We start from the raw sequence: 20,444 nt of genomic DNA, 5'->3' as shown, positions 1-20,444 counted from the left end.
GGTGTTGGAGATTGAATGATAATTTAATAGATAATCCCCACCATGTTGCGGATTTTACAACGCATCTCCGCAATTATTTCCAGGATAATGTTACAGATGAGCTTCCCTTCCCCGTGGTGTGGGAGGCCCACAAACCGGTAATACGTGGTCACCTGATTAAACTTGGTGCCACTCTCAAGAGGTTAAAATTGGCCTCTATCCTCGACATCACACGTAAGATTCACCGATTGGAACACTCGCACAAACTCACATTGGCCCCTGAGATTCTGACCCAATTGCGTGCTCTGCGGGAACAACTGGCCTCCCTTCTAGATAGCACTACAAAACGCCATTTTCTTTTGACTAGAAAATTGTTCTATGAATGGGGGAACAAATCAGGTAAATTGCTGGCCAGAGCTTTGCGTGCCCAAAGAGCCTCCACTTATATCCCCAAAATTAGATCCCCAGACGGATCTCTTCACTATGAATCCCATGACATTGCCAAATGTTTTCACTCCTATTACACGGCCCTTTACGGTTTAACACCCCCGGCCGCCGGTACCCCTGACCACTTACGTCGCATTGAGGATTATTTAAGGGAATTTTTACCCCAGCGTTTGGACGGGGACGCGTCAGCTTTTTTAAACGCTACTGTTACTGGGGATGAGATTCAGACAGCGTTAAAATCCACCCCCCGTGGCAAATGCCCTGGCCCAGATGGCTTTACCACTGGGTACTACCGAAAGTTTTTTCCCGTTCTGGGCCCGCATTTAGTCACTCTCTTCAATACTTTGGCCGCTGGAGCGCAGCTTGACCCCCAGTCCAATGTCGCCCACATTTCGGTCATCCTCAAACCGGACAAGGATCCGGAATTGTGTGCTAATTACCGCCCCATATCCTTGATTAATACGGACATAAAACTTTTAGCTAAGGTGATGGCTCTTCGTTTGCAACGCTACATCCCCTCCCTTATTCATAGGGATCAGGTCGGTTTTGTGCCGGGCAGGGAGGCCAGAGACAATTCGATCCGCACACTTAATCTCATCGCGTATGCACGCGCCCACAACGTACCTTACGCCTTGGTCTCTATGGACGCCGAAAAGGCGTTTGATAGGGTTTCCTGGGTGTTCCTGTTTAGGGTATTGCGGAAGTTGGGCATCCAGGGCCCTTTCCTCAACCTACTCACCGCCTTGTATGCTAACCCCTCTGCTCACATAAAAATTAATGGCATCCTTTCGGAGCACTTTACCCTGCGGAATGGCACGCGCCAGGGGTGTCCTCTCTCCCCATTATTGTTTATTTTGGCGATGGAGCCCCTGGCTCAGGCGCTACGGGATAATGATTTGATCACTGGATTAACCATTGCTTCCACCACCCACAAAATTGCCATCTATGCTGATGACATGCTGTGTATGATCACCAACCCCTCTGTTTCTTTGCCCCACATCATTTCGGAATTAAAACGTTTTAATACTCTTTCTAATTACCAAATTAATTTACAGAAATCGGAAATTCTTGGCGTCAACATTCCTGACGATTTGCGTTCGCACCTGTCCCGTTCTTTTCCTTTTAAATGGAAGGACGTGGCCTTTAAATACTTGGGTTTATGGATCCCGTCCAATCTTTCCCAGGTTATTCCACTAAATTTTTCCACATTATTGGCTACCGTAACCCAAGACTTACGCAGGTGGTCCGTACCCCATATTTCCTGGTTTGGCCGTATAGCGGTAATCAAAATGAACATCCTTCCAAGATTTCTGTATCTCTTTCAATGTTTGCCAGTATTTTTACCCAGGAGCTTTTTCCGTGCCTGCCATAGGGTTTTTATGCGCTTTGTATGGGGGGAGAGGATTCCTCGTCTGTCCTTTAATCACCTGTCTCGGTCCAAAATGCACGGAGGTATGGCCCTCCCGAACCTAGAGTGGTATTGGTTGGCGTCCCACTTACGTAGAGTGGTGGAATGGTCGATAGCGGTCCCCAAGCTCTGGACCCGACTGGAAAACTCTTTTTTGTCGCCGATATCTCGGCGGCCCCTTGGTTGTCACATGGCTCCGGGGGTTGCACGCTCCCTTATCACCCCACTATTTCGGCCACCTTGAAGGCCTTTCGTAGAGTAGCGAAGGGGACTGCCCTCACCTCCGTCCCGAGCCCGCTTCTCCCACTGACACACAACCCTGATTTGCCTATACATATCCCTCAGGACGTGCTTCGGTTAATTACTTCCACACGGACAGGGACCTTGCGGCTTTGCCACGTCTTGCAGTCGGGCACGTTCCGCTCCCTTGCAGACCTCTTACACCCTCGTGCACCGTCCTTCCAGTTGTCCTTAGCATACCATGGGCTCAAGCACTATATTTCTTCTTTATTGCCTGACACCCGGCTCACTAGGCCTTTATCGGGCTTTGAGCAACTTTGCCTGTTGGGTTCTGAACCCGCTCATTTGTTATCTCGGCTATACGCTCTGTTGCAGGAGGCCTATGGGCACTCTAAGCCCTTTTATTTAAGTCTGTGGGAACGGGACTTACAAATATCCTTGTCTGATGCTGAATGGGACAAAATACTGCAGCTCACTCACAAAGGTGCCATTGCCAGTCTGGTCCAGGAGTGTAACTACAAGCTCCTGTCTCGCTGGTACAAAGTTCCGGCTGAATTGCATCGTTTTATCCCCCAGGTTTCCCCTCTTTGCTGGAGATGCGGGGTCGAGGACGGCACCTATAGACACATATGGTGGGACTGCGCTGATATCCGTCCCTTTTGGCAGGCTGTAGTGAAGGTCATTCAGGATATTATAGATCCCGACTGCGTGGCCTCTCCCCAGGGTCTCCTCTTACACCACACGCACTCCTCCTTCACCTCCTATAAAAAATCATTGGCCATACACCTGCTCCAGGCGGCGAAGGCCGTTATCCCCCGATTCTGGAAAACTTGCGGCTCCCCCCCACTATCTGCTTGGGTAGCGAGGGTTAACTTTCTCTCTCACATGGAGGACCTGGTGGCCTCTGCTCAGGGCCGTGAATATGCCAATGGGCTTAAATGGCTCCCATGGTCGACTTTCGTCTCCTCTCCTCGTATATTGGACCTCTATTTTCCGCAACTAGCTGCGACCGCCTCACGATGTGGCTGGTGGATCGATGCTACGCTCGGGATTCTCCTAGTCTTCTGCTTTCGGGCTTTCTGCGCGAATCTACATTTTGTTTCCAGATGTGTTGTTTCCTTGGAGCATGGTTATGTTCTTTTGTTTGTTTGTTTTTTGTTTTTGTTTTTTCCACTCACTGTTTATTTTGGATTAACAACATTGTAACATGTGTATTGCTATAATGATACTTTAATGCTCACTGCATTGCTGTTGGGTTGTATTGTTGTTACAGATAATGGTGGCTCGGTTTCTTTACCTCTGCCTATTGCAGTTTTCGATGTATTCTCTGGCGCTATGTGACCCATACTTATATGCTCCTGTGAAACTGTGTACTCATGTTACTTTTGACTTGCTTTGTACCGATATACTTGATATGTCCACTGTCATTTTATTATCTGCTTTGTCAATAAACGATGTTGATACAAAAAAAAAAAACTCCTGTCCTCAGGGTATGAAAATCTTATGTTCCTGAAAGGGTTAAACTGTTAAAAAAATACATTATTCTTCTAGTAAAATGCTTTCTCATCTATTTTATGTAATTTTGATGGACTAAATTTAAGTGAAACCAAACTTTCGAAGGGCAGTGTATACATTATCTTTAGCGGCAATAAACCTTAAAGTAGAGAACCTGATAAGAGGGTAATTTATTTCGGGCTTATTTGCTTCTAGTTAATGTTTCACTTTAAGAATGTCTTCGGAGTGCTGATCATAAGTGTTCTAGTCCATCCTGACAGCATCACCCTTACCCAGATGTGATTTATGAGCACAAACCGCTAAACGGAGTGGGAATATGTAGGAGGTAAATCATATAACTCTTTGCGTATATTATAACTCATGTGCGAATGTTGCACAGAAAGGGTTAAACTATCCAGCTCTTCACCCGTAAAACGCCTGTGGGCTGCGCTAGGTTCAATCTGCCTCGAATGTCTGGGGACTTCTTTGTGCCTTGTGAGCCAAAGCGTTGTGTGTAAAATTGTTGCCCCTTGCGAGGGCAAATACAAGGGCAACATCTTAAGGAAATGAAGCTACAGCAGAAGGAACCAGAGAGGCGCAGAGACGCTTCTTTTATTCCGCGAATTTGTCTTCATTATTCCGGATTCTATGGGTCCTAACACAAAGGGGCGGAGCCAGGGGGCAGCCTTGCCCCAGTTCCTCCAATCAGAGAAGAGTGTGTGCCCAGAGGCTCTTCCCTTTTGCGGAAGTGCTCTGGGAGGCCTGGTTCAAGGAGAAGAGGACGAAGAAAGAAGACACGGGGAGAAGTGAAAGAAGACAGAAGGAGACGAGACAAGAGAAGAAGCAAATCTGCAGCAGAGGGGGAAAAAGGACAGGGAAGCGGTCGACAGAGAGAGAGCATGAGAGAGAGCGAGTTAGGGTGAGAGTGTAAGAGTGTGATACAACGTGTGTAAGAGTGAGTGAGAGTATGAGTGTTTTTACATTTTAAATTGTGAAGGGTGGGGGGCAAACATAGGATTCGCCCCGAGGGCCAAATACTCCAGGTACTGAGATACAGTGATACATTTTATCTCATTTTTTTCCATCACAATGTTAGTGGTGACTGCGAGTCGATTACTTGTGATAAAAGTGTCTCTGATAATGAACGCATCCCATCAACGAACAACAAGCCACTTCACTTCACTTCACTTCACTATACGTTACGAAGGTCCCACCCCAGTGAGCTTCTGCTATAGGAAGAGCTTGGTTTACCCCGTATTATGGATAGTTACAAAAGTGCTATGTCTCCTCACCCATTGAATTATCCATTATACAGGGCCAGCTCAGTCCTTCTTGTTGGAGAAACATGCCTGGTCATAATGAATAGTGAAGCGAGGGAACTGAAACCAAACTATCTAGGTCAACCGAGCCACCTCCTGGAACGATACTTATTACTTTTATACATTCTCGGTTATACACAAAAATAATTAAAATGAATAATCACAGATAGCGTCAACGGTAAACCTTCCCGATGAAAGCTGTGAGATTCCATCAAAACTATTCATTTAGAGGCACGAAAGGAGACAAATTCATCTGGACTCCAATTACCAGACCGTCACCTGGTAACCGAGAAGGTGCATCGATTCTGCCGAGGGAATCTTACAAGGCGAAGAGCGGATGAAACCTGCTAGAACCACGCCGGGTGACATTTTAATAACCTTTTTGAATGATTAAGATTCAATTTGTGACAAATAAGGAACATATCTGTCATTGCCACGTATTTAGCGGAAGGCTAGAGACACGTTTATCGTATGGGACCTCTCAGGAATAAACTGACCGGGGAGGAAGAGGGAGTGCGCAGTACACAAAGAAGCCGATGTTTGTCCCGTGAAGATTTATTTCATTCTGCCTGTCGTGGCAAACGTGGCATAAATGTTAATGCGATTGTCGTGAGCGCACGTCCATTCTTCTCACTATTCGTTTCAAAGCCACCAGGAAACCACCAGAACGTGAAGGAAAGTTATGGACGGGGACAAATAATTTTGTCCCCATGAGAGGCGAAGATTTGGGACGGTGATGAGACCACTCTGAAGGTCAAATAACAACCCCCAGGGATACCAGTAATACAGGTTCCAGCCATTCCCACTGGGACTAAAAACCATCTTAGACCTTTCCACCATTGCCCCAGGCTGGAGCAGGCATTTCAGACATGGTCCATGGTGGCCCATCGATCATCGGGACTGTTCTTCCGACGACCAATGGCTATCCAAAATGCACTGGTAAAGATGGCGGCTCCTGTATCAGTCGGAAGAGCCAGCCATGGATTTACAGCTGGATGAGATGACTTTACGGGTTAAGAATACGTGATATTGGTGCGAGTTTCTACTAAAATACTTGCCCCTTGCGTGGTTCTCCATGTCGGGCACGTATGCGTTGGTGAAACATCATGGAGATGACCTTCCCGTCGGCTGCTATTTGTTTTAGTAAAAGAGTTCCCGATGCCGGCAGGCAATTCCTCTTATTGGAAAACTTTAATTTGAGCTACTATTTGACTTCGAGACCTGCGGTGATTCATGCTTGGGTCCCGGGAGTAAGAAAAAAAAAAAGAAATTATAAAGCACTACGTCTGAATGCGCACAAGAACTTTTCCCATACACCGGTCCTAGAGGCTTAATCTTTAGTTTCGCCTCTTGAAGATCAAAGCTTTTGGGGCCGGCTGAGTTAAATCAAGCAATGGCCACGTTACTGCGGGCTGCCCTTCTTCGTATTAACCCTTAGGGCAAGCCAAAAATCTCTTGTTCGATACACTTGTTAGGTCAAATCTAGGACAAAGTATAGATCAAAAGTAAAAGAGACTTGCTGTCCAAAGGAACCCCGTGGTGCTTGGAGACCTGGTGACCCCTAAATATATACATACGTTCATCAGGCGTGCATTTGGAATGAGAGCTGATATAAATAATATTGCCTAATGCATTCCATCTCTGAAATGCAGACCCCATGACTAACGTTACGCGCGAGCCCGCCGGATACTTCTACGTCTGTGTCATCGTATAATTCCGGCTCGATACTAATAGATCTCTAGTCCGAGACCACGCGCGAGGGGGGAATGTACGAGGCTAGCACCGGCCTCAACATCTTTATATTTTATTTAAATACCGGCATTAGCCAACGCTAAGTGCCTAAAAAGCATAGTTAAGCCCCAGACACCTGCCCCGAAATATATCCGTCCCGTTTCCAAATGTTCTGAGCGCTCCGTGGGCCGGATCGTATGATCAGAGAGTAGATAAGAATGATTTGCCCGGCCATCTGGAAGACGGGGGAAAAACTATTTGTCAAAATGTCATTTTCAGACAGGTCTGCCGGCGCTTCACATCAATCTAGAGGACGCGCAAAACTGTCATATGATGTGCTGGACTTTTATATCGCGGCTTCAGCAGTTTGTATCCAGAATGTGTGTCTTATATCCACTACCGTACAAGAGTTTGGGGTCACTGAGCTGTTTTCATGGAAATAAAGGACATTTCTGGCTGCAGCATAATTACAAAAGGGTTTCTAACCATCAATTATCCTTTTAAACTGAAACTTGGGTCAGCGAACACAACGTGCCATTGGAACACAGGAGTGATGGGAGTGATAAAGGGCCATTGGAACACAGGAGTGATGGGAGTGATAAAGAGCCATTGGAACACAGGAGTGATGGGAGTGATAAAGGGCCGTTGGAACACAGGAGTGATGGGAGTGATAAAGGGCCGTTGGAACACAGGAGTGATGGAGTGATAAAGGGCCGTTGGAACACAGGAGTGATGGGAGTGATAAAGGGCCATTGGAACACAGGAGTGATGGGAGTGATAAAGGGCCATTGGAACACAGGAGTGATGGGAGTGATAAAGGGTCATTGGAACACAGGAGTGATGGGAGTGATAAAGGGCCATTGGAACACAGGAGTGATGGGAGTGATAAAGGGCCTCTGTATGCCTATGAAGAGATTGCATAAAAAATCGGCCGTTTCCAGCTACAATAGTCATTTACAACATTAACCCCGTCTGCGCTGGATTTCTGACCCATTTCATGTTATTTTAATGGACAAAATGAGCTTTTCTTTCAAAACCAAGGACATAGCTAAGTGACCCCAAACTTTTGAATGATAGTGGATACATTACAGATTATAGCTAAATGGCGATTAGCAGATAAAACCCCAGATAAAGTACTTCGGCTTCCTGAAGCATGGGTAGCTGGAGGAACACAATAGTTGTGTTACGTCCCAATGAAGCTCATTCTCTATGGTTCAAGGACAGCACGACCTCTCCCAGATATAAGCAGTAGACGCTTGTAATCAGTTAAATCAGATAGACCCATCTCTGTGTTTATTCATTGAGAGCGTTCCTCCACCTTGGTTTCTGCGAGGTTAATCTTATCTCGGAGTCCCGGTGACTTTCACCTCGTTGGCTCGGAACGTGGAATTTTGGTGAGCTGACCTCTCATTGTCTTCTGCTGTTGTCTTGCAGATGATGTATCTGTCCTGCTCCAGGAGATCATAACGGAGGCCAGAAATCTCAGCAACGCAGAAATGTGAGTACCTGATATGGTTCATGAAACAGAATTTATATTAAAGGTGAGACGTTTATTGGGGGTGTATTCACTAAAGCGAGCGTTTACAGGAAAGTTGCCGTTTAAGCTCATTGATTCATGAAGGACCGGCCCTGACAATGTTCTAGATTCACTATTTCTAGATTTCCAGATTCACTATTTAACGTGAAGGGCTTATCTTCTCCAGCAAGAAGGGCTGTGCGGACCCTCTACAATTCAATGAGCAAGGGGGCTTTGAAGAAGTTTAACAATACATTTTACAGGGCCAGGCAGCAGAAGCTCACTGGGGTTGGACCTTCATAATGTATAGCGATAACTCTCCCTTTAGAAGATCCATAGCTTATGTAAAATGGGGAGATTTCTTGAACAACACTCCCCAGATTGACCTATGCATTATGCAGGGCCTTATCAAACCTTCCTCCAGGAGAAGCTTGTTGGGGTTGGCCCTTCATAATGCATAGTGATACCAATGAGTTATAATGGCAACTCTCCTGCAAACTCCCGCTTTAGTGATTGAACCTCAAGGTGTCCCAAGGTGCGTGTTATGAGTTTAGTCAAAATCTTGCATTTTGTAAACGTACTTTTTTTGCCGTATTATGTTATACAGTCTATATATAATATTATTTGTACTAAAAGGATAGGCACGTTACACCTATTGGCATTTATTTACCAATATTACGAGGGAAGCATCCACAAAGCAGCCTCTGTTCCCTAAATCCCTCTAGATTGTAAGCTCTTTGTGCCATACCCTCCTCACCTGTTGTCTCTGTTAGTTAATTTGTTATGTTGCATACTACTTGTGTGCTGTCTACCCATTGTACAGCGCTACGGAATTTGATGGCGCTATATAAAACAATAAATAATAATAATCCTCCATTCACACCTGACAATGTCTGCTTCTCCCGACAGATGCTCCGTGTTCCTGCTGGAAAGACACAGCCACGAGCTAGTAGCCAAAGTGTTTGACGGAGGAGTCGTGGATGACGACGTACGTTCTTCTAGCCTTTGGCTGCAGTTGCAATATTAAGAAAACAGATTTATTTATTTATAAAAACTATCTAAAAAATGTCCTAATTTTGTGTATTAAAATTGTTAATATTCTGAGGGGGGGGGGGGTTATACCTTGGGTCCGCTTTAAAAATCTGCAACCGACAATATACTAAAAATATATTTTTATACAAAAAATATAACAAGGGAATATTATAAAAAAATATATATGTTGTAAAAATAAACTTCATAAAACGTAATTTACTTTTTTAGTAATAATTAAACCTATAGCGATATCACAATGTCCACCTTGTGCGTGAAGTTTGGGGGATGCGCTCCAATTCTCGTCATGTTCATTTTTTTTTAAAGAGTTACGAGATAAGGATACCGGCGGACCAGGGAATCGCGGGCCACGTAGCCACAACGGGCCAGATCCTGAATATTAAGGATGCCTATTCCCATCCGCTGTTTTACCGAGGGGTGGATGACAGCACGGGATTCAGGACCCGCAATATCCTCTGCTTCCCCATCAAAAACGAGAGTAACGGTGAGCCCGGCCTCCTGCGCTTCACTTTTATTTGCTTATTATTTTTTTTATATTGGTATATTCTTTTAATTTATTTCATTAAGCCCCAATGAAGTGTTTAGAGGGACCGCTTGATGTCCCTGGCAGCCTCGCCAAAGGAGAATGCGTATTAAAGTACTTTGTAAGGACTTTAAATTGTATTCCTTAAAATGTTTTTTGTTTTTTTTTATAATAATAATAAAATGCCTTATAGAGAAGCTGCAGCTCCAGGGCTGCAGCAGACAGTCTCCTTTGTAATTTGACGTTTTTCTCCACTGAAGAAGCTAAGTAGTTGCGGGAAAGGGTTCCGATTAAAACCAATGAGGGAGCGTCGTGCACTAAGCTCAGCACCTTATTTGGTGCCATGATGTCATAGATTCCCACAGCCAATAGAAACTTCAGGTCACTGGCACAGGACTTTTATAAAGCTTGTAGCTTCTAAACCAGACCTCACCGAAGGATGTCCTCGACTGATAACGGCGGGCCGGAATAACGTGAATCGGTGGGGTTGGCGTGACACGAGGGTCGTTACAGTGAATGAGCGGGGAACGCACGGTGTACGGCGGTGGCTTTTTCTGCTTTCCCGAAAGGTTTAGATCTCTACGCAGATAATAAAAACACACAATCTCAGCTCGGCATTGTGCCCGAGGGCTGCTGCGTCAGCGTTTTATCGGCGAGGCAGCCGTCCCGGGCGCTGATGGCAGAGATAGGAAACCTTCTAGATTAAAATATCACCCCAGTAATCTCCGCTAACTGAAATATTCTCCCTCTCCACGCTCCGTCTCCTTATCTCCCGAAACACATCGATAAATTAGACATTCAGATCGGGGCTTCTGATTGGCTGCACCAGAATATATTCAGTTTATGGAGTTTAAATGCAAGATATTTAAATATACGAAAGGGCTGAAAAAAGTGCAAGAAGGAAGCTTTTGAGGTTTTTTCACCTAATATGTGTTTTTAATTCTCAGAGGTCATCGGTGTGGCTGAATTGGTCAATAAAATCAATGGCCCTGGATTCACCAAGTTCGACGAGGACCTGGCGACGGCCTTCTCCATCTACTGTGGGATCAGCATCGCCCACGTAAGACCCCCGGTTACCCCATAACATATACCTACAGATAAAGCCCACCCGGGACGTGCATGTACCTTACTAATTACCAGTAACCCTTTCTCGATTACTTCTGGATTCTTAAACTGAACATTTATTTACACAATGAGAATACACTGAGATCTCTCCCGCCATCAAGCGTGTCGTCGAGAGGATCTCCGATGCCAATGATACGGTTTCCGGCTATTAGAAACAAATAGATCAGAAACGACAATTAACAGTTATTACGGAGGAATTTTTGATAAAAAAATATGAATATTCTGGAATCTTGAAGCGGAGGAACATTTGAGGTTCTCTAGAAGGTCTTTCCACATGAGGCCCTCATCATCTCTAGTGATGTGTGGCCATCCTTCCCTGACTATGAGAATAAACACAGAAGACTATATGTTTCGCCGGGTGTCTTAATGAAAAACATAACGTTTATTTTTGATAAATTTTCCTGTTTTTTTTCTAGTCTTTGCTGTATAAGCAAGTCCGTGAAGCCCAATTCCGAAGTCACTTGGCCAACGAGATGATGATGTACCACATGAAGGTATCTTGTTGTCATTTTAACTGGTCTCCATCAATTTTTACATCTGAAATGTATTCCAAAAGACAAAGGAATGGGCAAAATGGGGGGAAAAAAACAGTTTTTACCGTTAAATGGGGCTATTTAGTGTCTACTCCTTATGCGTTAAACCGGTACAATCAACATGACTTCAAAGGCTTCTCAATCTAGTGGCCGGTAGCTTTAATGGCTTTCCGTGAACGGATCCGCAGGGATATCCACGGTGGGTTGCTGTACCTGTCCACTTTCTGATTAACATTCCTAGTTTATCTCCTCCGGATGGAGCCGAGACGCAGGGGGGGTACGAAGCTGTGAATACTCCGCGTTGGGTCACCGTTTCTGGGGGATTACGCGGACCTCCTGCTGTTTTATCTGCGCTCGTTGGAAGTATAAAATACCGTTAATACCGAGTTACCGCCGAGCGCCGGCGATTTCATGTCTTTATCCGGTATTGGCCCCCACGGCACCTGGGATAACCGCTGTGAATAAAAAAGCCAGGAATAGAAGGGATTTTAACCCCGTGAAACACATTCCGGTACACGGGATTTAAAGACACAGTCACCGGCGATACAAGGAACCCTGATTAGAATCGTCCCATAAAATCCAACAATAGGGTTCGGCTCTTAAAAGGGGTTTTTATAGTAAATGCACCCGGATCCTGGGGTTTATAGATTAAAATAAGCAATCGTTCGTTATTTATCCAAATCTTAACTTTCCTGACGCTGGGGTCGCAGCGAGGTGAAGGACTGGCGTCCATCGGGTGAGATCAGACTGTTACTGTTCAGTAGGATTCTGGGGGACGCGTCCAATTCTGCCCCTCACCTTTTTATAGGTCTGCGAAGATGAAACCAAGAAGTTACAGAGTAACGGCATCGCACCGGTGTCCAGGATAGATGCCAACTTTGCCAGCTTCAGCTACATGCCCCGATCCCTGCCCGAAGATGACACGACCATGGTGAGTGCTGTCTGAGTCCGTTGGAGCACAGGAGTGATGGGAGTGATAAAGGGCCATTGGAGCACAGGAGTGATGGGAGTGATAAAGGGCCATTGGAACACAGGAGTGATGGGAGTGATAAAGGGCTATTGGAGCACAGGAGTGATGGGAGTGATAAAGGGCCATTGGAGCACAGGAGTGATGGGAGTGATAAAGGGCCATTGGAACACAGGAGTGATGGGAGTGATAAAGGGCCATTGGAGCACAGGAGTGATGGGAGTGATAAAGGGCCATTGGAACACAGGAGTGATGGGAGTGATAAAGGGCCATTGGAGCACAGGAGTGATGGGAGTGATAAAGGGCCATTGGAACACAGGAGTGATGGGAGTGATAAAGGGCCATTGGAGCACAGGAGTGATGGGAGTGATAAAGGGCCATTGGAACACAGGAGTGATGGGAGTGATAAAGGGCCATTGGAGCACAGGAGTGATGGGAGTGATAAAGGGCCATTGGAACACAGGAGTGATGGGAGTGATAAAGGGCCATTGGAGCACAGGAGTGATGGGAGTGATAAAGGGCCATTGGAACACAGGAGTGATGGGAGTGATAAAGGGCCATTGGAACACAGGAGTGATGGGAGGGATTAAGGGCCTCTAGCTACAATAGTCATTTACAACATTAACACATATGTGTATTTATATATATATATATACTGTATACGTTTAACTGACTGTAAGCTCGTTTGAGCAGGGCTCTCCTCACCTGTTGCCTCTGTAAGTCAATTTGTTATGTTACATACTACTTGTTAAGTCCTGTCTACCCATTGTACAGCGCTACGGAATTTGATGGCGCTATATAAAACAATAAATAATAATAACTGACTGATAATAATACTCCGTTCTGTTCTTTTCCTGCAGTGTGTTCTGAGTATGTTTGAAGACATGGGCTTCGTTACAAACTACAAGATTGATAGAACCACGTTAATCAGGTGACTTCCGGCCCAGCCGCCTGATCGCTTTGTGTGATCTTTATTACGTTTTTGGGAGAAGCGTCAGAGGGTAGATCGTTACGCCTCTGAATATCGGATGAGTCGATCTGACGTTTGTTTTATCTCCCCCTGCAGATTTTGCCTTATGGTTAAGAAGGGGTATCGAGACCCCCCATATCACAACTGGATGCACGCCTTCTCTGTATCGCACTTCTGCTACCTTCTCAACAAAAACCTGGAGCTCATCAATTACTTGGAGTAAGTCAAACACCCAGGGCACAACCAGGCTGATTACGTATAATGATACACTATACATGTGGCACACATTATTATTATTATTATTAATGATACACTATATACATTGCACACTTATTACTTATTATTATTATTTATGATACACTTTATACATTGAACACTATATTATTATTAATTGATAATGATACATTAAACACATTATTATTATTGTTATTATTATTATTATCATTTTATTATTATTATTGATATACTATATACATTGAACACATTAGTATTATTATTATTATTGATAATGATACACTATATATATTAAACACATTATTATTACTATTATTATTATTATTTATGATACACTATATACATTGAACACTGTATTATTATTATTATTAATTGATAATAATACACTATATACATAGAACACATTATTATTACTATTATTATTATTATTATTATTTATGATACACTATATACATTGAACACATTAGTATTATTATTATTATTTGTATTATTGTTATTTAAATATCAGCTTAGTAGAAATATAAGGATTTGCTTTTTTTACTTCCTAGATAACATTTCTAAACAATATTTATACATTGGCACAAAGCTGGCTGTTCTGTGCATTTTTATAAATTGACCCAATATAGAAAATCCCGTCGTGGTTCTGCATGGTAGGGGAGATCGCGCAGGATGCTGCTGCCTGCCCGGTATTTTCATTTAAAATGTGGACTCCCTACTTATTCTAAATCGGTGTAAAGACCAAGCCTGGGTAATTGGGTATTCTCTACTTGCAGTGCAGGGAAGTCCCGTAGGAAAGTGAGTAAGTGAGTAAGTGTGAGTGTTAGTGAGAGTGTCTGTGTGGTGTATAGAGTAACATAGTTTAGCAACTCCCTTTATCTGCAGACCTGGAGCCGCCATTGTTGTCAGTCATGTGATATTTTGGGTGACTTTCCCGGCAATGCTAATGAAGTCCGTTCAGAGTCAGAGTTTCTGGGTGGTGACTAAGACTGAGCCTTTCTATTTTTCCCCACAGGCAGTATGATAAGGAGTCAGGGTGTTTGTTTAGTAGATTGGGGGTCAGATAACAGAGCGAGAACTCATACAAATGTCTGATATGCAGCTGCCTGAAAACGTTATATTATGGGGCAAAAACTACCACAGGGGTAAAACAGAAAGCAGGAGAATGTTTTTGAAAATAATTTTCAATCTGATGTTCATAAAAAATAAAATTGGAGGAGATCCTCTTTTTTAATGAAAAAAGCACATCTGGGGCATTGAACATAGCGGAGAATGCATTCTGGCCGCGTGGATCTCTCCTAGAGGACTGCATTGGGAGGCGGGTCCCGCGGGTCCCGCCAAAAACCTTGCGGACGCGGGCGGTCTTGTTGGTGTTGAGGGAGCGGGCGGTCAGTACCTGTGGGTCCCAGTAATCCCGCGCAGTCCCGCAAGGCTGCCTTCTCGCTGCTCCCTCACAGCGTCTCCTCTCTTGCTCCGCCCAGGAACAAAACGGAGTCACGTGATGTGACGTCACTTCCCGTGACTCCTCCTTGTTCCTGGGCGGAGCAAGAGAAGAGCCGCTGTGAGAGAGCAACTCCTTAGGTAAGGAGGTGGGCTTGATTGGCCACAAATGTGGCGGGAGCTGGCGGGATTGGGCAAACAATCAGCGGGAGCGGGATTAAAAAAGCCGTCCCTCGCAGGGCTCTAATCTCTCCTTCACATCCTTTAGTTTGAGGTTAGGTAGTGAAGAGCCGCGAGGCATGGGGGGGGCCGCGAGGCATCACGGACTTCCTTCGCTTTCTGTGCAGACATTCTGTATCGGGATTTAAATCTGTGGCCGAGTAAAAATTGCGTCTCTGTCTCCTCGCAGGGACATCGAAATCCTCGCCTTGTTTGTGTCCTGCTTGTGCCATGACTTGGACCACCGGGGTACAAATAACTCCTTCCAGGTGGCTTCGGTAAGTCGGGGCTCTCTTGCTCCAGAAACCTTAACCCTTACACTTCTGAGCGGGGTGAGCACAAGGGCAGATCCAGACCCTGGCTTTTGGAAGGGCACTTATACTTAACACACACTCATACTAACACACACCCAGACACACATCCAGATACTTACATTAATACACACTAACACACAGACTCACACCCAGACACTCACTAACACATACACACACACATTTCCCTGGAAATTAGGGAGATAAAAAGGTCCGGGTATCAGGATTTACCTCTTTATCTCCACTCCTGCAATTGCCCCCCTCCCCAAATCTGCCGATGAGTGAGCCCACCTGTCTGGGGCAAAAAGAGTTGCGCAATCCGGGGCAGCCGTGGCTGAAACAATGACCGCTCTCTGTGTCTTCCTTTAGAAATCCGTGCTGGCGGCTTTATACAGCTCAGAGGGGTCCGTGATGGAGGTGAGGCTCGGCTTTTATTTTTTTAACCCTTTCAATCAGATAAACATATTGTGGGTCTGTATATCCCCTGGAATACTGCATATCCAGTTACTGAGAGTGTGGTGGATAGGTGGAAGAGGCTCCCAGCAGGGCGGTAGAGGGAAATACAATGAGGGGGTGTAAACATGCATGGGATAGACATACGGCTCCTGAATCTAAGATGAGACCAACGACTGATTAAGAGTGTTTACTGCTCGGGGGTAACGCCGTCTTATTTTGTACCCCACAGAGACATCACTTCGCTCAGGCAATCGCTATCCTTAACTCCCAGGGCTGCAACATTTTCGAACAGTTCTCAAGGAAGGTGAGCATTATGGGCCGGCGGGGGGCTATTTACTTATTGGCATTCGGTTTATTCATATAGCTCCATCAGATTCAGTAGCGCTGTTACAATAGGCCAAAAATAACAATGACATTAAAACTGACAACATGCGATTGGACGATAAGATTAACGCGTTATGAGCTTACGATCTATTATATACAGAATATGTTTACAGTATAGAGAGCCGGTGAATGTTATTATCAGTCGCGTGCATTTAATCCACCGTAGGTTTGTGAATCAGTCCTTTCACTGATACTTTTACTCTACACAGTTTTCAAGCAGAGAAGAGTAGTAGATGCAGAGATAGCGTTCCAACAGAGGTGGTAGGGAATCAGAAAAAGACCCTGTGACTTATTTTCTGTGCTTTTCACGGTCACTCAGCTCTGAAACGTCTCCTGACGGCCTGGGTGTTTTCTTTGTCCTCTAGGATTACCAAAGGATGCTGGATTTGATAAGAGATATTATTCTCGCCACGGATCTTGCACATCACCTGCGCATCTTTACAGACCTCCAGAAAATGGCAGAAGGTAAGCCGAGATTTGCCCCCATGGGGTGTTGGATGGACCATTAACGTCAGTGGGACTTGGTAGGGATGTGTCCGCATCTGCCTTGTCTGATCTGCCATTATGAACACATCCAGTATTGGGAACCAGGCGCAGATCAGAATTCTTGGATATTCCCTGTTATTATGGATCCTCGGGCGGTGCTTTATTCTCTGGGTTAGAAGAGGAGTCCTGCCCCTCCCTCTTTGTGATGTAACCTAACTCCACCCTTAATGACTATTATTAAGCACTGCAAGGGTAGTAGATAAGTAGAACAGCCTCCCAGCAGAAGTGGTAGAGGGTAATACAGTGAGGGAATGTATACATGCATGGGATAGACATACGGCTCCTGAATCTAAGACAAGACCGGCAGCAACAACAGGCTAAATGGGTCTGTATCGCATCCGAAGCCAATCAGCAAAACACTGTTTCCACGGAAATAACACCACTGATTTACTTTACTGCTAATTATAAAATAAATGTAAAGGGAATTAAAAGAATAAAATTTACTAACGATGGGCTCCAACTCATCCCATAATACCCCAGATTTTATTAATTAAGATATAAAAAATATCACCGGTAATAGAATATCTAAAAATAAATAAATAGCCAAATAATTGCAGCCAGAAATCTACCCCATGATGCAATTAAATGGATTTCCTGATATTAGCCTATTGGAGTTTAGGTGGGTGACTGTCTCCCTCTAGTGGTATCGTCCAGAACTGCAGTAACAACGAAGGACGGTATTCCAAAGGATAGTCTCATAAACGTACACGGGAACTCTCGGGGTTTGACCATGAGTCTCAAGGTTTTTACCCCAGTCTCAGGGTAAAGGGGCAGATTCTCAGAGACGCACATAGCCTGGAGCCGACTCCTTCCTATTCTCCCCTGTGTGATCATATATAAGACTTGATGGTTTTGCTGCCAGTATGTTATGGTTGATATCCCTGCTTGAATGCAGGTAGCCCAATTAAGCGTATCTTGGGTAACACATTTGGCGAGTCATTACCTCGAATCCTCATGGACTTTCACGGGTTAATGTCTCAGGATCAGCTCGTTTAGAAAGTTCCCAGTTTTTCACATAAGGCATGGAGGGGATGGAGATGTTTGCATGACCTCTAAGCGAGCGTCCTCTGGCCTTCACGTTGCTAAAAGTGATTTTTTTTTTTTTAATCCAGGCATCTGTTTGCTATTACCGGTATTTTTCCATGCACGTTATATTACACATCACTACTAATCCCATTCCCATTGTACAGCGCTGCGGAATATGACGGCGCTATATAAAACAATAAATAATAATAAAATAAATAATAACGTCACATATTAATACGGAGAAGGTTTGATCCCCACTGAGCAGTTTGTTTTTCGATTTCCGCAGATGGATATAACCCCAAAAACAAAACTCACCACAGCCTCTTGCTGTGTCTTCTGATGACGTCCTGCGACCTCTCCGACCAAACCAAAGGCTGGAAGACGACGCGGAAGATAGCGGTGAGTTCCTGGGAGGCAAACCAAGAGCTGAAGTACCGTCTGTGATGAGCAGTAGTAGAATGACTCGGTCTTAATCACTCCGGAGAACAACCTGACTAAAGAAAGACGATGCCCCCTACTGGAAAATGAAGGGCTTACTTTAATATAATCTTATTATTCTCTTTAATCGCAGGAACTTATCTACAAAGAATTCTTCTCTCAGGGAGACCTGGTAAGGAAACCATTTGTTACGTGCCATAGACAACACAATTAACCCTTCGGATCCTTTGCTTACAATAACGGGTGCTAAGTGCTTTTAATGGAACCAGGGCAGCGTGATAAACCGTATATAAATATATATATATAATGTGTGTGTGTGACAGTTATACTACTTAGTATATAATGTTATGTATATATGTTACTGGCATTTCCACTGCGCCGCTGCTACAAAGTTTGTAAGAGGTCGCTCTGATGGGTTGTCCGTCTGCCTCGCAGGAGAAAGCCATGGGGAATCGGCCGAGCGAGATGATGGATCGGGAGAAGGCGTATATCCCTGAGCTGCAGATCAGTTTTATGGAGCATATCGCAATGCCTATCTACAAGTGAGTCCCACAAACTCCGTACAAAGTTTCACCTTCATAATTTGAATGATTGCTTAAAAAGGCCACCACGGAACTCTTTCCTAGACATGAAGTCCTCCCCTTGGGTTCAGGAATGTGATTCATATAAAGTCTATTATCAATGTGGCACATTTATTAACAACAAGTACTCCTAGATTCTTCTCCATACATGAATTCCACAATAAGCAGCCATTCATTTTATAGTTTTTTTCCCCCAAGTGCGTAATATTCCATTTATCTATGTTGAAATGCATCTGTCTCGTATTCTGCCTAAACATATTCTCAAGGACAGGAAGATGACATCTGTTTCTGATTTACTTTACATCATTTTGTGAGATATCCCCCAATTTGTCATCTGTTAGTAAATATTCCTTACGATCGTTAGAATTTTGTAAGTTTAAAGAAAGGACCTCGGAAGTCTTTAAAGCCTCTGTGGTAGAGCCCTGCGCGGGACTACTTTTTTAATCCCGCTCCCGCGGTTTTTAATCCCGCTCCCACAATGTGGGTGTGCCGCTCCCGCCCGCTCCCGCCACATTTGTGGCCAATCATGCCCGCCTCCTTACCTGATTTCTCGCGCAGTCCCGCGCGGCTGCCCTCGAGTTGTTCCCTCACAGCGTCTCTTCTCTTGCTCCGCCCAGGAACAAGGCGGAGTCACAGGAAGTGACGTCACATCACGTGACTCCGTTTTGTTCCTGGGCGGAGCAAGCTAGGAGACACTGTAAGGGAGCAGCAAGAAGGCAGCCTTGCGGGATTGCGCGGGATTACCGGGACCCGCAGGTACAGTGCCTGACTGCCCGCTCCCGCCCGCAGCCCCAGCAAGACCGCCCGCGCCCACAAGTTTTTTGGCGGGTCCCACGGGACCCGCCTCCCAGTGCAGTCCTCTACTCTGTGGCTCTACATCCAACTCTGTGAAAGCAGGTCCACTAAAAGGCGTCATAACTTTCCTTGGGCGTTGAGATCTTCTCCTTTTTTTTCTCTCCAGGTTACTGAAAGAACTGTTCCCTCGTTCGTCTGAACTCTACGAGAGGGTCGCGGCCAACCGGGAGAAATGGGCCCGGGTATCCCACAAATTCACAATCAGAGGGTTGCCCAGTAATAACTCTTTAGACTTTCTGGATGAAGAATACGACATCCAGGAAACTATGGAAGACGAGGTAAAGATGAACGGCTGCGTGGACAAGAAAGGGCACTGAGAACGAGCCGGTGCCTAAGTAACTCTCAGAGAAGGACAAAGACCACCCGTTCCACTCCGTTCCTCGTCCTTTGCTTTTTTTGGCCTCGGTCCGAGGTGTGAGGATTGTGTTAAATCCCGAGGTGATATTTGCAGTCTGTGTGCAGTGCAACGTGTGTCACACCAAACACCGGCAGGCGCGGTCCTCTTCTCGAAACCCTGTGTAACTCACCCAAGTCGGGGGTACAAGGTCTGGCCGGTCAGAATGCTCCACACTGGACAATCTCTTCTTGCCTCAAACGGTGCTTCGTGCACGGAACATTCTAGGAGGAACATTCTAGGAGGTCTAGACGCTTGTAG

The 20,444-nt window shown here is 45.1% G+C and overlaps 1 protein-coding gene across 1 annotated transcript in view; it reads left to right on the top strand.

The window, feature by feature from the left end:
• LOC149281239 (cGMP-dependent 3',5'-cyclic phosphodiesterase-like) overlaps positions 1-20,106 on the top strand; it is a 252,062-nt gene extending 231,956 nt beyond the window's left edge. Inside the window, exons 17-32 of the mRNA XM_089499528.1 lie at positions 8,053-8,116; positions 9,044-9,122; positions 9,491-9,668; positions 10,655-10,767; positions 11,249-11,326; positions 12,174-12,296; positions 13,193-13,263; positions 13,399-13,521; positions 15,383-15,470; positions 15,873-15,920; positions 16,189-16,263; positions 16,709-16,808; positions 18,202-18,314; positions 18,487-18,525; positions 18,789-18,895; positions 19,896-20,106. Of these exons, the coding sequence (XP_089355654.1) occupies positions 8,053-8,116; positions 9,044-9,122; positions 9,491-9,668; positions 10,655-10,767; positions 11,249-11,326; positions 12,174-12,296; positions 13,193-13,263; positions 13,399-13,521; positions 15,383-15,470; positions 15,873-15,920; positions 16,189-16,263; positions 16,709-16,808; positions 18,202-18,314; positions 18,487-18,525; positions 18,789-18,895; positions 19,896-20,106 (1,610 nt within the window). The remainder of the gene's footprint in view (positions 1-8,052; positions 8,117-9,043; positions 9,123-9,490; positions 9,669-10,654; positions 10,768-11,248; positions 11,327-12,173; positions 12,297-13,192; positions 13,264-13,398; positions 13,522-15,382; positions 15,471-15,872; positions 15,921-16,188; positions 16,264-16,708; positions 16,809-18,201; positions 18,315-18,486; positions 18,526-18,788; positions 18,896-19,895) is intronic.
• The last annotated feature ends 338 nt before the right edge of the window (positions 20,107-20,444 follow it).

The sequence above is a fragment of the Sceloporus occidentalis genome, unplaced genomic scaffold, assembly GCF_023333645.1.
Source record: "Sceloporus occidentalis isolate IW3139 unplaced genomic scaffold, rSceOcc1.0.p SCAF_137, whole genome shotgun sequence".
NCBI classification, from domain to species: domain Eukaryota; kingdom Metazoa; phylum Chordata; class Lepidosauria; order Squamata; family Phrynosomatidae; genus Sceloporus; species Sceloporus occidentalis.
The sequence above is the reverse complement of the archived record's forward strand: the minus strand, read 5'-3'. Positions and strand labels throughout refer to the sequence as shown.